At 31.3% G+C, this 17,085-nt stretch overlaps 1 protein-coding gene across 3 annotated transcripts in view; it reads right to left on the minus strand.

The window, feature by feature from the left end:
* Window positions 1-17,085, minus strand: part of pcm (5'-3' exoribonuclease pacman) — a 146,079-nt gene that overhangs the window by 52,664 nt on the left and 76,330 nt on the right. For all 3 annotated transcript variants that reach the window (XM_076501944.1, XM_076501945.1, XM_076501943.1), the window contains exons 20-26: window positions 16,146-16,235; window positions 12,807-12,910; window positions 10,128-10,235; window positions 8,115-8,189; window positions 5,715-5,802; window positions 5,065-5,178; window positions 4,253-4,351 (exon numbers count right to left, since the gene is read on the minus strand). In XM_076501944.1, coding sequence (XP_076358059.1) covers window positions 4,253-4,351; window positions 5,065-5,178; window positions 5,715-5,802; window positions 8,115-8,189; window positions 10,128-10,235; window positions 12,807-12,910; window positions 16,146-16,235 — 678 coding nt within the window. The remainder of the gene's footprint in view (window positions 1-4,252; window positions 4,352-5,064; window positions 5,179-5,714; window positions 5,803-8,114; window positions 8,190-10,127; window positions 10,236-12,806; window positions 12,911-16,145; window positions 16,236-17,085) is intronic.

The raw sequence follows: 17,085 nt of genomic DNA on the forward strand, positions 1-17,085 counted from the left end.
GGGTTAAAACCATAGGTGCATAACATGTCTTATAAATACAAATGTTTGCATGTTTTTATACTGGAAGTGTATTTTCAACAGATATTTACCTTCTCTAATCCAAAGCTATCTCAGACCTGGTCTGCTCTCTAAGCAACAGTTGAAACAAACAAATCTTGATCAAACAATCAGATAAAGAACTGGGATAAATGAAAAACAGGATGGTCAGTAGCCATGGAGAATAAACAAGGAGGAAGGGCAAATAAATGAGGGCATGATAGATTTTTAGTATAAAACATTGATCCACTCCCCAAGAAATGTTAGAGATCATGGAGGATGCTCAGTGCCCTTGTACACTTGACACGTAGTTGCCTGATGTGTACAATAAAGGTCAGTTTGTGATCAAAAACAAGCCTCAAGAACTTTGCCTCAGGTACTATGGGAGGACAACTTGTCTGAGACAGAGCTCGGGAACAAGGTGAATACCTTGTTGGCAGCAGAAGTGCATGCAAATGGTTTTAGAGCAAGAAAAATTAAAACTGTCTGCTGAGATTCACATCAGTAAATGACTGAGGGCAGTCTGTAGCTGCCACTCAATAAACCTCATACTTGACAACTGACATGAAATGTAGAAGTTGTCAACATAAACTGTTTCTGAGTGGAGGGGGAGTTGTCCACTGATGGCATTAATCTTTATAATGAAAAGTATGACACTCAAGACACAGCCCTAACGAACTTTAAGTTCCAGTGGAAAAGAACAAGTGTTGAACCCACATGGACTTGGAATCACTGGTCCATTAAAAAAAGACCTCACAGGATACCATATCACCATGTAGTATCATAAGCTTTCTGAAAGTAAAAAAACATACAGAAACAAGATGTTGTTGCTTGAGAAAGGCATTCTTGATTGACCTTTCAGGTCGAATCAGATGGACCACAGTGGGGCACTGTCATCAGAACCCACAATGGGTGGGCAAGAGGATATTGTTTGAACCAAAAAAGATGAGCATTAACCATCCTTTCTAAGATCTTACAGAGACAGCTCATCAAAGCAATGGGATGGTAGTTTGAAGGAATCTTGGGATCCTTCCTGGGCTTTAAAAAAAGGGACAAAAATAGCATATTCAAGCATCAGGAAAAACATTCTCCTGCCAGACACAGTTAAAAACACCCAGACAAATAGGAAGAGAGACAGTCAAGAGATGATGCAGAATCTTATAATAAATATCATTAGGTCCAACTGATATACTGCCAGACTGATGAAGAGCAAGCTTGAGTTCCACCAACATAAAGGGACAATTATAGTTACAGAGACAGTCAACCTGAAAGGAAAGAGGCAATTACTCTGCCCATTTCTTGATGGCTAAGAAAATGGAGGATGAAGAAGAAATGCTAAATGCACAAGAAAAGATTTTACTGAGAGTATTAGCAATGCTCTGGGCATGAAAAACTTCATGGTCACTGGAAAACAAGACTGAAAGGGGGGCAGAAGCATACTGACCTTTCAATTCTTGTACCATATAAAGTTTGAAAGTGATGGTAGAAGAAATGCTAGATGTATATTTAATCCAAGATTCCTTCTGGCTTTGATGTCTGACCTGCAGAGAATATGTACAGGCCAGCTGAAAAGCAATCCGGTTTAAAAGTGTAGGATACATACGAAAGATATCCTGTTTTTTGAGCCTACTGTGCCATGTGGCAGGCAGGATTCCACCACACACAAGGATACCATAAAATGTGTGTCAATGTTTTATAAATACACTAAGCAGCTGCCTGAACAATACATTCAGAAGGATGAAGTTTTGAGAGAGCAGTGAAAGAGAGCCAGTTGGACTGCTCCAGCTTCCACTGAGACACAAGTCAGGTGGCATCCATCAATGCCAGTCTCAAAATAATATGTAAATTATCACTGCCCCCTGGGTTACTGTCAACCATCCAAGAAAAGTAAGAGAAAAGTGAAGGGGAGCAGAGAGAAATCAACAGCAGTAAAAGTCGGACTAAGTGGATGAAAATAAGTATAAGACCCAGTACTGAATAAAGAAAGGTTGTGATCTGAGAGCATATGCTCTATGAAACAACCCCTTCCATCAATATCACACCACCAGCACAGAGTAGATCATGACCATTAAAATCCCCCTGGATTAAAAATGGAGATAGTAAATGTTCAATGAGGGCATTACGGTGTACATGATCATAGGTCTCCTCAGGAGAAAGGTAGAGAGAACAAACAGCAATGGTACAGCTCAAAAAGCAGAGATTGCTACAGCCTGCAATGGGGTAACAAATGGTAAAGATAGGGTGGGCACATGCTGATCGACCAGCAGTGCCATTCCTCCATGCACTCATCCAATCATACAACTAGTCATTTCTGTACAAAGAAAACTGCCTGAGGTTGACTGCACCAGTAGGTTTCACAAACTTTTCCTGTAAGCAGACACACACAGGATGCTAAAAATCAATCAAACCCTTAATACCATCTATATCTGAATGAAAACTGCTGACAGTTCCACTGTATCAAACTGGCCACTTTTATTTATATGAAGGAGAATGGAGCAGGAAGCCCTTCTGTTTTTATTGGATGGAGATTGAATAACCTCCGAGGATCCTGCCCTGGATTGAGTACACAGGTCTCTATCTGTGAACAAAGATTTCAGCAACTGAGGGTGTGAAAGAATAATCGTTTTTCATCTTGGGGCTGCAGATGAAGATGGATCCAAGCATTCACTGGATGATGGGGAAAGAGATGGAAGTAGATGTAGTTTTGCCGATTCTCTTAACCATGGAGAGTGAAAGACTCTTCAGATGTTTTGCAAATGATTCTGCTGGAAGCACAGAAAGATCCATCTACACTTCCACTGTAACAGTGGAACAGAGTGCAGCAGTATATGTCTGAGATGGAATGAGGGACAATAACTTCCGAGCCTCTGGGTAGGAGATAATATTGTTTACAGTCTTCAAGTGTTGCACTTCTTTCTCCTCTATCCCCTTAGGACAAGAAACAGAGTAAGAAGGGTATGAACCATTAAAGTTAATGTAGTGTGGTTCCAGTTCACACTTGTAGATGTTGTGGAATTTGCTGCCACAATGAGCACATTAAAAAAACACATGACATGATGTTTTCAAGTGACCAAACCTAAGACACTGGAAACATCTGAGAGAGTTGGAAATGTATGGACATACCTTATAGTTAAGATAATCTGCTCTGACTGTGGCAGGAGGGTGTAGATGTAAATATCAGAATTCTAGAAGGTATCATAATTCTGTCTTTGCAAGTGGAGGGTTGGCAAACTGCAGAAACACCTTGGCTGGAGAAACCAGTGAGAATCTCTGACTCTGGAATGTTCTTTAAATTCCTCTTAATAATAACTCCTCTAGAATAATTAAAAGTTGCATGGGGAGTAACCCCAATGGTCTTCAATTTCAAGATGAGTTTGGAATGTTGTGGTGAAGATGTTTCCAACAGAGCATAACTTCTTTACTGACATGGGGGAACCAGGAAGCCCCTCTAATCCCTTTTGAATAAAACAGTGAGACATCTGCCCTAAGAACTTCTCAGATAAGAAATGTATAATCAGAAATCAAGGTACTTAATCTGACTATGATGTTGACTATACGACACAGTTGTCCACGTGTGGTCATTTTCCAATAATTTACTTTTTTTCAATTTTTTAATTTCTAATTTTATTTTTTCATAAATGAGGATATCCATAATAAAGGCAATATTTTCAGTGCCCACTGTCCCCACCCACCATGAAGCCTTACAAGGGGAAGCACTACAATGCCAAAGGACATTGCAGCAATGCTAGTGTTTCACGAGCACTATACCCAAACACCAGCATTGGACACAATGTCCACAACACCCACTGAGAACATCCAACACTGGTACTCAGTTGACCCTAGCTCAAGTGGACCAGTCAAATGACACTGGTGGGCCACCCCTCTACAGGAATTCAAGGCCAAAGTGGTATGTTAAAGTTGGACCCCTCATCCACTAGGATCCTCTCCACCCCTTAGTAATCCTTTTTAAATTTAATATACCAAAGCTTTCAGCAAATTTTATTTATCATTTTAAGGAGTGCTATTATCTTATTTCTTTACCAAAAGTTGACAAAAAGTCTTGAAAACAGCACTGACCATTTATATGTAACATGAAACAAATCATTAAAGGACAACTCAAAACACTATTGATATATAATACTTTTTTGTAATGTATATATAAATAAAATTTAATAGTTTCAGCTTTAAAGCTATAGATAAATATTTCTCCTCATACCTTTTTGTTTCTTATCACATCTTTCAAGTCTGGATCTTGACATACTGAAAATTTTATACGCAAACGACCCTTATCTCGTGCAAAATTTCTCTCAATCACCTGCATATAAAAAGAAAATCAAGCAGGTTTCATTAGCTAAAGAAATAAAGGGCATGAAAATATAGTCAAGGTTAAGTGACAAAGTAAACCAATTATGTGTAACCTGTAACAGTATTCTTTAACACTGGTGGAAAATGAAAGTTCTAATAAAGTAGGACCTTAACACATAGTGATCATTACAGCATTATTTTCTGAGTCTTAGCAAAAACTAACATCTGTATCACTGTATCACACTTAAGGCATGCTCCACAGTTTTAAAGTGTGTATGTGTGTATGAATAAATGCATATAAATTAGATATAAATGGAAATGAAACTCTGCCTGATGAGCCCTATCATCTTTGAATTTCATACATAGTTAATTGCAAAACTTTTAATCTTGAATACTGACAAGAAAAGGATATTTACAATTTAACTGCCTTGTCCTTAAAAAGTGAAAACAAATCAAGTTCAATTGAAAAAATTAATATTTTTTAACACAAGTTCTTAAATAAAAATACCTTTGATTGGCAATAATGTTATTTAAACTTGTAGTAATACAGTTTCCAAATACATTAATAAATCTTAAAATTATTAATGAAAATCTAATTTACATTTTTCACCCAGAATGACACAATACAATTTAAAATGTAACTGATTTCATAACAAAATGTTAGAATGTCATTAGTAGGAGATCAAAACATACACAGTATTACTATATAGTTGTAATTCTCACCTCCCCCATGCAACCATAATGTGGATGTCCTAGCATAAAGCACAAAGTACCAGTAGTGAACATGTCTTCCACTGATGTGAACTGCTGAAAGTTTTGAGCCTGAACCTCCAAGTCCTTTCAAATATGATAAAAAAAATTATATTTTTAGTAAAACATGGGCAAATGGCAAAAAATTAAAGTTGATACCCATTCACTGATGGCTGACAAAACATTTGCACAAATAGATTTTGTTATAAAGGAAAACTTTTTTTTTACCCAAGTAATTACCCTAACTATCCACAAGTTATTTTATCAATGGGGTAAATCTCAACAAGTATGAAAACTGGTTAACTGTAACTGTAAAAAAAAAGAATAAAATAATAATAATAATAAGGGAAAGAATTTCAACAGAAGATTTTCATTGAACCAATTTACAATACACAACATTTATCAATTAAACATATCACAGTAATAACATTTTCATACAAGCAGTTGAAAAACAAAAGTAAAACATTAGTGGTTTAATTCTTGAAATCAAACAAGTTTCAAGAATGTTTTAATAAACAAAGAAATGACACATTCCTTCCAGTTTTCTGTCTAATACTACAATATGAGCTCTGATTCATATGTACTTTACTATTAACTAACACAATAAGTTTAATATTTATTACCTTTACAACACACTGAAGGGGAAAAGGACAAGCATTAGGTGACCATTGTTTTTCTAGAGTAACTTTACCACTGGGCTCACAGATGTACCTGTAATAAAGTAAAATATGTTACAAACATACAATAACAAAAAACATATGTACAGAAATTAGAGCCTTTTCTTTACCATAATGTATTATTAATATACAATTGATAACAAATACCATGGCTAAAGTTTGGAAATATTGTTCAACACATTTAATAAGTATTTATTTAATTAATTCTAAACACAGATTTTTAAAGTCAGTATCAAATTAAATTCAGGAATGTATGTAATAAAACATAACCAGATACTATAAAAGAAAACGTTTACTGTTAACAGATTTTAGTAGCTAATATTAAATCATGACTTTTTAGTGGAATTTCATAAAATATAATAATTGTTTTTTTAAACTACAATTTTGTTGAAATTTATAAATTATCAAAGTACTTGTTTAGATGTGCTCTTACAATAAAATACATATATTCTCTCTTCTCCATATAGTTAATACAAGTTAATGATTTACCTTTACAATATATTGAACCAATATTTCATTAAATTACCTATTATTTTACATATATATAATTAGTAATTGCTTTACTTTCTATATCTTTATATTTTTGCAAAATAATTTGTCAAAATCCTTTTATCTTTGCTGCCACACTAATAATTTATGCAATCAGGATTCAGAAACAAGTTTTCATTGGTAACTCACTACTTATTGTCTGGGATAATTATTTATAGAATGCTGTTATGTTTTACAATAGAATAAGTGATAAGACATTAATAAAATTAAGCACATTGATGGATTGTTATTCTTTGTGCATCGTAGTTTGCATTGTTGAATGCGCATTACTGTAAATACACAGATGCACATATTCAGGTTTTGTTGATTATTTATACACTCCATTCTTCTTACGTTAACTTACAAATCATAATGTTTATAATAATTTTGAAGGCCAATATTATTTAATCATTTATTTCTATTTTTCCATTATAAATTTTGCATTTATGAAAAAAATGTTTTGCACTGTTAGCCTACTATCTGAAGTTAAGACTATCTTAAATTTCTTAACAAACCTTGTAAACATTAATGGTATAATGGACAAAAATACAGCTAACAGTGAAGTTATGCAAGTAATGATTCAGTATATTATAACCATTACAGGTTTTAAATGTTCTTGGGTACTGATTTACTGCATTAAGTATTTCTTGTCAGTTTTTAATACAGAAAAGGCTTTATTAATTCATATTTGTATCAGATTTGAATTATGATTTGGATTCTCTTAATTTTAACCAAAGGTTATTATTAATTTATGGTTTTAGTAAACTTTAATAAAATATCCTATCTAGCCTTTTTCAACTCTCATGGAATATAAGTTACACACTTTGATTGACAATTACGTTAAAATTTTAAGATGAATAGAAGAATGCATCATTAAGAATATTTAATCAATATTTAGAGAAATGTGTAGAAAAATCAAAGATTCATATAAGTATCATATTGCTTAAAATCAGATTTACTATACCAAAGTACTTAGTACCTTTAAACTACTTTGATGTAAAGAAAAACTCACTAACATCCACATATCAAACTCTTTATAACAATTTTCTAAAGACAGAAAATAAAACACCCTAATGCCACAACTTTACTGAAATACAACCAATAATACAATGATATAAAGATCTTTATAAAAATACAACCTAAAACTTATGTTTTTAAAGCTGAAAATTATGAATCACAAGCATAATTTAAAACCACAAGCTTTTTCACTGAACAGACCACATGTGGTATGGTTAAATGTAAACTATTAAAGAACTTTTTGCTTAAAAACAAGGCAAAGTTGACTTCAAATTTACTTATAATATACTAACTTCTTTTTGAATCTACACAACAAAGTTAAAAGTGTCATTTAATTACTCATGGAAACTAATACAAAAACAACTAAACTCTATTTACTTACTTTGTAATAACTTCACTCTTTCGTATTTAAAACAAACATTAAGAATTGCAAGTCAAGATGTGATGTTAGGAATCTATATTTACAGATAAAGACACACATCTCTAGTTCTTAACTTACAGTACATAATCTAGTTCTAATATTCTCAAGATGGCTAGTATAGGTATTAAAACTAATTAAAATAAAGTACAGAACAACATTTTGACCTTCACAAATCATCACGTATGCCAGCTGTCTTGATAATATATTTTTACTTCAAGTGGGTTTCTCATCATTACTCTAGTTCTATTCATCATATATAGAAAATATTAGTCTCTTTTTCACCTCATCATTAAACTTAAATACAATCATAAAGCTATACAGAGAGCTTGTTATGTTATTTAACTTATAAACACTAAGTAATTCCTTCAAATGTAACTCACTTTCTTCCAGTCAACTTTGCAACATGCAGAAGGATCTTCACATTTCCAGTTAATATTCCCAAACGTTCAAAATAACTGTGTAAGAAAGAAAAGCAAGACACATCTGTTTTTTTTTACTTACAAAAAAAGTAAAATAAAAAAATGATGCACAGATGTGTAATAAGCAATTTGATGTCAACAAAGAGGTTACTCAATCATGAATAACAAAATATACATAATGTGAAAATTTAATGAGTAATTAATGATAATAAAAGAGCATTGTGAGTTTCTCTGTGTGTGTGTGTGTGTGTGTGTGTGTGTGCGTGCAAGCAAGCACATCTCTTTTACAAAGCAAACTAACAAAAATGACAAAAAAGAACTATGGCTACCAAAACTCCAAGAAAAAAGAACTCAAACTTCAGATTTAACACCTATACTAAATTGACCCTGAGGGTGTGTGCCTGGGTATTACTGTCTTACCCATGTGAATACACATTATCTTTTTAATGCTGAAGCTAACAAAAAAATGCACAAAGGAAAAAAATTTGGCTTATATTACAAACAGAAATCACAGACAGACACACACACGTATATGGGTTCATGCATATGAGTGTGATCACTGTAATACCAAAAAAAACAAATCTAGAAATCTGAAATTTTGCACCCAGACTAGGTAAGACCATGAGAGTGTGTACCTGGGTATTATTAATTATCCATGTGCATGTGTGTATGAACATCTTTTTAATGAACAAAACCCATATATAAAAAAGTGGTTCCTTATATAACAAATTCTAATATATAGAAAAGCCAATGTGTTTTGATACTTATGCAATCCAATCATGGTATTTAAGTCATGTTGTTTAGTAAAAAAAAACCACATTACATAAACTTTTATGCTTAAATAGATTCAGAATACACATACTATCAAACTAATAACCTGAGCAAAGTTAGGTACTTTCACTGGTCTATTATATGAATGAAATTCTGAACTTTAGTTAAAATAAATGCATTGAGAAACAAGTCTCATTTTGATCATATACAGTATTTAATACTGTATACACTGTCAAATTAGTTACAAGATCAATGGACATTTGGTTATAACTGTTAACCCTTCTGATTCTCGTTCTCAAACCATTTACTTTTTACTAAAAAAAATTCCTAAATATCTAGTTTCCCTTAATCAGATGCAATTCAATCAATCAGCAATTATGCTTGTTGAGCCACAACTAACTTCTTGGAATTAAACATCTTCATTAATAATGGGACTGTCAAATTATGAAATGGAATGTTCAACAGATGTCAAATAGGTTAGCTACTTTGTAAATATTTATATACATCTGTCTAACACTTTCATCTTAGTGACATCTCCAACTATAACATGCACAACTGAAAAAACTGACACCCCCATTACTGGAAAGTAATGGGACATTTCAAATTTCCAATCAGTATGTTGTCATGCACTCTTCAGTGACAATGAGCTAATACAGAATGGTACTAATAGGAAGCCACATGTTGTATCATACTCAGAACTTTCAGGAAAAGCCTACATTGATCTTCAGCAAGCTCACAGTGCATAATTAGCTGTGAACAGGCTGTAGTTATGGACTGTTTACTGATGTACAGTTCATCAGGAAATGGGTAGGCATCCTTTAAGATTTGCAGAGTATTGTTTTTTTAACCTTTCTTTCATTCAGTACATCAACTTGTGTATATTAACATATAAAAACATTTCAATGCCAATTGTCCCCACCCACCATGAAGCCCTAAAGGGAAGGTACTGCAAGGCCAAACCTTTAAAGGATATTTGCAGCAATGCCAGGGTTTTGTGAACCCTATACCCAAACACCAGAATCAGACACAATATCCAACAAAACTGGTTAATAGATTTCAACCACAAATCTTAACAGCATCAACAGTGACTTCTATAGATCTCAACTAAAGGTCTAACACCAACAAAACTAGCTCCCACAATCTGCAGCTTTCCTGCACCATTTATTGCATTACTTACAATTCACTGACTATCACATTACTTACTATTCACTGACTGAATAAGCTTGCTTTCTCCATACAGATATTTCGTCATCACTCATTTCATTCTTCACTAATTGTCCTCTTTCACCTTTGCCATCACTTAGAGAATATCTACATGAAAAGCATTTTGATAAGTATAATTATAATACAGTATTTGTTTACAATAGAATGCAATACAAATTTCATAGTTAATTAAAAGCTAAAGCTCAAAGAATTTTTCATATCCAAAAGGTAGTCAAACACTACCCTCTATCCTAGGTCTATTAACCCTATTATTTAAATCTGCTGTGATTTCTAAACTTTAATAATCCAATTTTAACATCGTAATATCTTTCTTATTCCTGACAGTTGTCCAATATTAACTATAAAATACAAAGAGTATGTTATATTTAAATGGATGTTACCATCATCTAGTCCTGCTCCATCTAAGGACAGTAATACTTGACAACAGTCCAGCTGTTATGTTCTAAGCACCATTTTTTAATAAAAGCTTTCCATAGTTTATCTAGCATATAAAAATGACAGTTTCTCAATTTCAGTTCTGACAGTTCATTCTCACAGAAAGAAAATGGTGCTGTATCCATCAACTTGTCCAGTATATTTTGGCATAACACAGCATGAATACCTATTTCACTTTCTGCTTTGGGTATGTAATAGTTAAAAAGATATGTCATAGAAACAGAATGTGTACATGACTTGTATCACTTCTCCAGACTGAGACCCTTTTTGATTTTGTTGTACACTATTGCCTGGAACAGGTAGAACAGGCTTTTCCCACTGGCCTGTATATGTTTTTGAATTCTCATTGGATACAACACATTACACTTACCATGGCTGTAGTATGACTTGTTGCAGGTCTCTTACTGAATAGTCCTGGTGTCCCAAATTGACCCACATTCCTTTGTTTTACTGTGATCTAACATACTCTTGCAACCTTAGAGCATATTTTGCAAGAAAAAGGACTGTTACATGTCTTTCCCCAAAATAATCAATTTTCAGTAGCATCACATTACCTACTAATGACAAATATTGTGTAAATGTGTGCTGGTACATGCCATTCCACCATGACTTTATATTGGCTGCAACTGTTTTGTGAAATAATAATTTACATATTCAAAATAATTTTCATATAGCATATTCAGCCCTCTGTATACAAGTGAGAAAATATGTTTCACATTAATACAGTATGTTATCAGTCACAGCTATTTATAGCCCCCAATATATTTTCCTATTTTAAACTAAATTTAAATCCAGAAAAATATCTCATGCAAGAGTTCCTGAAAGTCATAACTACTGTTTACTTTTGTACTGTGTACTTTTGTTTACTACTGTGTACATTTGATGCTTCTATATTAAGAATCATGACTGTATTTTGTATTAAATTCAAGTAGTTAGCATACAGGATCATCTACAAAAGTTGTAATATTTTCAAAATGAGACCCAAAACTTGAAAGCTTTCAAACAGCTGACAATTCTTTATTCTCCTGCAGAAGAATAGTCAACTATACGAAAGAGTTTGAGTGTTGGGTCTCGTTTTGAAAATATTACATTTTGTATTAAACACTCTCACTAAACACCAATCAGCAGTAATATCATCATATTAATCAATACATAGAGTGCCTCATGTTTCTTTTGTATACATTTACACTAAAAACATTTCATATTTATCACAGCAGAAATCAAAAGTAAATAAAATGTTACAACACATTTATTTTTAAGGAGTTACACACGATTCTATATTAAAATCCATATTCACCAAACAAAATCCAAATGCACCCCATGTTAATATGAGCTTCACCAATAGGAATGACCTTGTAATGACTACATAACAGTGAATCTACATATAACTCTGAAATAAAGAATTTGGTGTACAGATGCATCAAGTGATTCAAAATGAAGATTAAGGTATTTTTAAATATTAATTTTTTTTGTAATTAAGAGATTAAAACTTAGAAAATATAATTAAATTATACATTATGTTTCTATGCTATGTTTACTCACATACATTGTTAATCAAACTGTTTAATTAAATCTTAAATAAAACACTAAAAAGTAATAACAAACACTTTAAACTGGTTGTATGAAAAGAGCCTTTGAAAACAGCTAACAATTCAACTATGAAGGTCATATATTAATTATCTAGAATTTTCAATCTTACAATATTAATGTTATCTAAACCAAAAAAATATTTGAAAAGTCTTGGTTCACCAAGAAAACAAGGTTATCACATAAAACACTTGAATACATTATTACATTATATGTAACTACTGTAAAAAACCTTATGCAGTTAAGACAAGCTAAAAACTCACATCAGTGAACACAAGAATGCTTTAAGAAATGCTTATAAATTAAATTCAATCATTGTTGATCACATGTAGCTTTAAATTAATCAATCCAATAACTGGAATAAAATCAACATACTGAATAATGGCTACAACTTCGGAAGATGACAACTTTACAAGAGCTAGTATATATTGTTATAAAGCATATTTTATTTTATTGTAAAGTAATGATTTTTTCTTGTAGATTACATAATTATCCTGAGAAATAATCTAAAATGCCTTCTGAAATAACACACTACTATACAAAGAAAAACAAAACACAGTAAATTCTTTCTTACGGTTTTGGCTAATATGGAAAGTTTTAAAAACTACCTTCAACAATGCCCAAATATACACAAACCTGATATGACCATCAGAGACTGATAGCACTTTAGCTTCCTCTAAATGTGGCCAGGACACATAGATACACTGGTCACAAAATTCAGCTGCCACTTCTTTCAAACTCTTAAGAATAACAAAAAATATAAGTTCTGCTACATACTTCCAAGAAATTAATTTCTTTATTTTAAATTTATATAGGAATTGCATATGCAAATTAATGTACTAATCATAACCATCTTATATGCTCATCACAACAATGCCTTGCAAATTCGTTTAATGATGCACAACGACTGTATTGAATACTCAGTCCTAGACAGACAAATTATAGTTTTCACGTGTTTCAGATATTTCAAAAGAAAAAATAATACTCTGTAGGTAATACATGATATAATCAGCATCAAAAAATATTAGAGCTGTAATAAAGGTTAGGTTTTGAAACAAAGCTTTATTATAACTACTATTATATTTGATTAAAAACTCTTTATTTTACAATAATAAATATAAATGAATTATAACATTTATGAGAAGTTTAAAAAATACTACATACAGTATTAATCATGTTCATATAAAAAATACTACATACAGTATTAATCATGTTCATATAAAAAATACTACATACAGTATTAATCATGTTCATATATTTTAAATAACAAAGAATGTACATTATTTATGTAAACATCCGTACAAAAACAAATGTTTATTTAACAATCACTCTCTCTAGCAGGCTAACAATCACTGTCTTTTTAACATAAATTTGTTTAATAATAAAATATACCTATTAAATGAAATAATAAACACACAGAAAACAGAACAGAGCAACACTAAGAGTTTGATTAAAAAATAAATTCAGACCTTCACCTATAAGAAAAAGTTTTACAAGAAAGAGAGTTACTATAAGTACCATTTTTAACAACACTGTTGATTAATTATGTATATGCCTTCAAGAGGATTTTAACTGTAGTTACATCAGTGTTCCTTTTTCAACATTAAACGTATCAGTGTTAGTTTATGTATCATGTTTCAAACACATTCTATCATAACACTCCTCTTACATCTTGTATTTTATTAAAACAATGTAGCTACTAACAATACCTTCCAGTGCTCCATTATTATGGTCTGCTTCAATGCATGGAAAGAGATACTATATTTTACATTTTGGTGGGGGATATGTTTGTGCACTTTTTGTATTACTTTTTAATATAACTTTTCTTAAAGTAATGGGCATTATATAAATCAAAAGAATTTTCTTCATGATGACGATAAACCCACTTGAAGTAAAAATGTATCTCAGGTCAGCTGGTATAAGTATTAACACTTTTATTAATAAAGTTATTCTCTGCCTTATTAGTGAAAGTGGTAACACCCATAACAGCCATCCTGAGATACAAAAAAGAATTTTCTGCAAGTGACATTTAATATATGATTACTATTCAAACACTGTCAAATGATTTATGTAAACAAATGAATAAAAAACACTCCCCTTAAAGGCTGTCTAATATAACTTTGAATGTCCTAAGCATCATTAAGTTCCTAGCTTGTAAACAAACCTTCAAATATAATTTAAAAGTGATTGAATTCAGATCTACAAATGGATGTCACAAAATATTCAGGTTTTGCTAGTCACCTTTTAATGTTATAGAGATTGAAAAGTTATATTCTAATTCATTTTTAAAACATTATATGATGCTATTAACCTTTTTGCAATGGACTTGATATAAATTCAAATATACATTTGCATGTTATGTACTTCTACAATAACCTTTGATGCAGTGTGTGTATCTTTTTGAAATTTCAGACTTAGTAAAACTTGCAATTTTTTGTAAACAAATATCAGATTTTGTTCATGAAGTATTTCTACTAAAGATTTGTTTGTGAAAATATAGTCAGTTTTGTTACTTTTCAGATAATGAAGTGATTCTCATGTTATGACTGAAAACTATTCTTTGTCCTGAAAATCTAAAATATTATTTATGTAATCTCTAAAAATCTCCTAAACACATTTAAAATGTTTGTTTTCAGTAACACTTTCCATTTTGTCTATTACTTTATCTTCTCTAACTATGTGGGGCCTATCAGTTTGACCAGCCTCGTAACCACCATAAAAAATTAGGAATAGCTACAGATTATAATAAGAAAATACAAATGTTTAGTCTCAATAGTGCAAGTCTCATAATGTTATATATTTATTTTTATTTTTTTTATTGAGTTTCCAGACATACCTGGCTAACATTGCAAAATTTGTACTGATACAGCACATATTTACTCATGTCACAAGGTAACTCTATCGTGGCTGTGTTTTAGTAGACTAGTATTTTGTAATATACAGTCACATTATAATTATTATACATTATATAAGTATTTAGATTATTAAAATATAGAACAAATAAATAAAGAAGTAATATAAACAATTAACTCTTCCAGCTACCACTTTTGTACTCAGCTGCTGTTTGACATCAGTTGATAAGCCTTTTAATATTTTGTACATGGAGAATATGAAAAAAATATTTTAAAGGTTTTATATATATACAGTTAAATACAAAAAGATATCATAAATTACTATATCAGTGCCACAGAATTCTCCTATAATTCATAAAGCTGTATTTAGGTCTACAAAACATGAAATTCTGAGAAGAATAAAGACAGAACCTATCACTCCTTGAATCTTAGTTCAAAAGAAAGAAATAATTTCTAAAGCATTAAAATTGCTGAGAAAACATCTAGTGGAACATTCCAAGCTGTTGATTGGTTATTCATGTCATATATTGAAGTAACTTTAAATAGGATACTTTAAATAGAAAAAGATGAATGGGGTCACAATGTTTGATTCAGTACATAAGCCAGATCTCAGCAAAATAAAAAGATACGAGTTTCTTATTTTATATTCTAGCTTATCAATATTGGTAGATTAAATTTCTAATTTGTACACAACTATAGACTTAGTATTTTGACATCATAAACATATCACACGACTCTTAAAAATCAATATTTAGTTGTCTTCTTTAAATATTTACTTTCAAACTAAGAAATTAATTAATGTATAACACTAAAAGCTGAATTATAATGTACAATTTGATACCAAACTGACAAACATAAATTTATAAAATAGCAGTTCAATAAAATTTGAAATGCAAGTAAACAAACCATTAACTTGTTGCAACAATGATAAAAACTGTTGATATATTACTTTTCAGTAAAATGGCCATTAAAAACTTTAAACTTTTAATAGTTAAAATAATAAATACTGTTCAAGGATATAGACATGAGTTGTTATATCATTTATTTATTTTTAACTTCCACATCGATGAAGCAATACTGTAATATCAATCAAGTTTTACTTTTGGTTAAAAATAAGACGTACCTGAGAAATATGTCTTTTAATTGACACAATCATGTTGTCATTTCTACTGACCATTTGGAACACTTTCACTTTTTCATTACTTAGTTTAACCTTAAAAAATGAGAAAAAAGAAGATTAGAATATATATAAACCTACACATGTGTGTGTGTGTAATATTATCTGTTAATATGTTAATGCACCTTTGGTAATTTATATCTGAATAGGTGACACATGGGGAACATAATCAGATTATAGACTCACCATCCAGGCATAACTATTCCTACTTTAGAACTCTTGATCATAGGGAGAGCAACCAACCAGCAACACCTGCCATTTACATAGGTACTCTTAAACAAATGCTGGAACTGACTATTGCAGTATTCAAGTCCCAACAGTTGAAAATGTGAAGCACATTCAGCAATGCAGAACCTTTGACCTTCTGATCTGTCAACCACATCTGGTTGACAGATCAGAATATCAAAGATTCTACATTCCATGACACAAACAGCCCATAGTAATAATTCATATTTTGTTTAATAGAACAGTTGACTATTTTACTATAGTTTTTCTTGAACTTGTATTAATTACTTTGATTATTACACAGCTTAGAATTCTATATAAATATGGTAAAAAAGGTGAAACAATTAGATGCAAGTTTTTAAAAATCTTCAGTAATACCAATAGTACTATGTTGACATAAACGCAAAAGAATTAGTACAATTTAAAATTCCAGATATAATTTTAAACAATAATAATAGTTTCATTTTGAGTGTACTGACTGATCAAAAGCATTACTTTATTACAAGTTACATCTTTCAAAGTAGGATTTTCAAAACAGGTCCAACATTTTGATCACCGATGAGATCATTCTGAAGTACACGTTTTAACAGTAAAAAAATGGTTCAAGTCAACATTCAATTATCTAGCAATGCATTTAAGTTTTATAATTTATAGTGGGTTT

Source organism: Tachypleus tridentatus, chromosome 5, assembly GCF_004210375.1.
Source record: "Tachypleus tridentatus isolate NWPU-2018 chromosome 5, ASM421037v1, whole genome shotgun sequence".
In the NCBI taxonomy this organism is placed as follows: domain Eukaryota; kingdom Metazoa; phylum Arthropoda; class Merostomata; order Xiphosura; family Limulidae; genus Tachypleus; species Tachypleus tridentatus.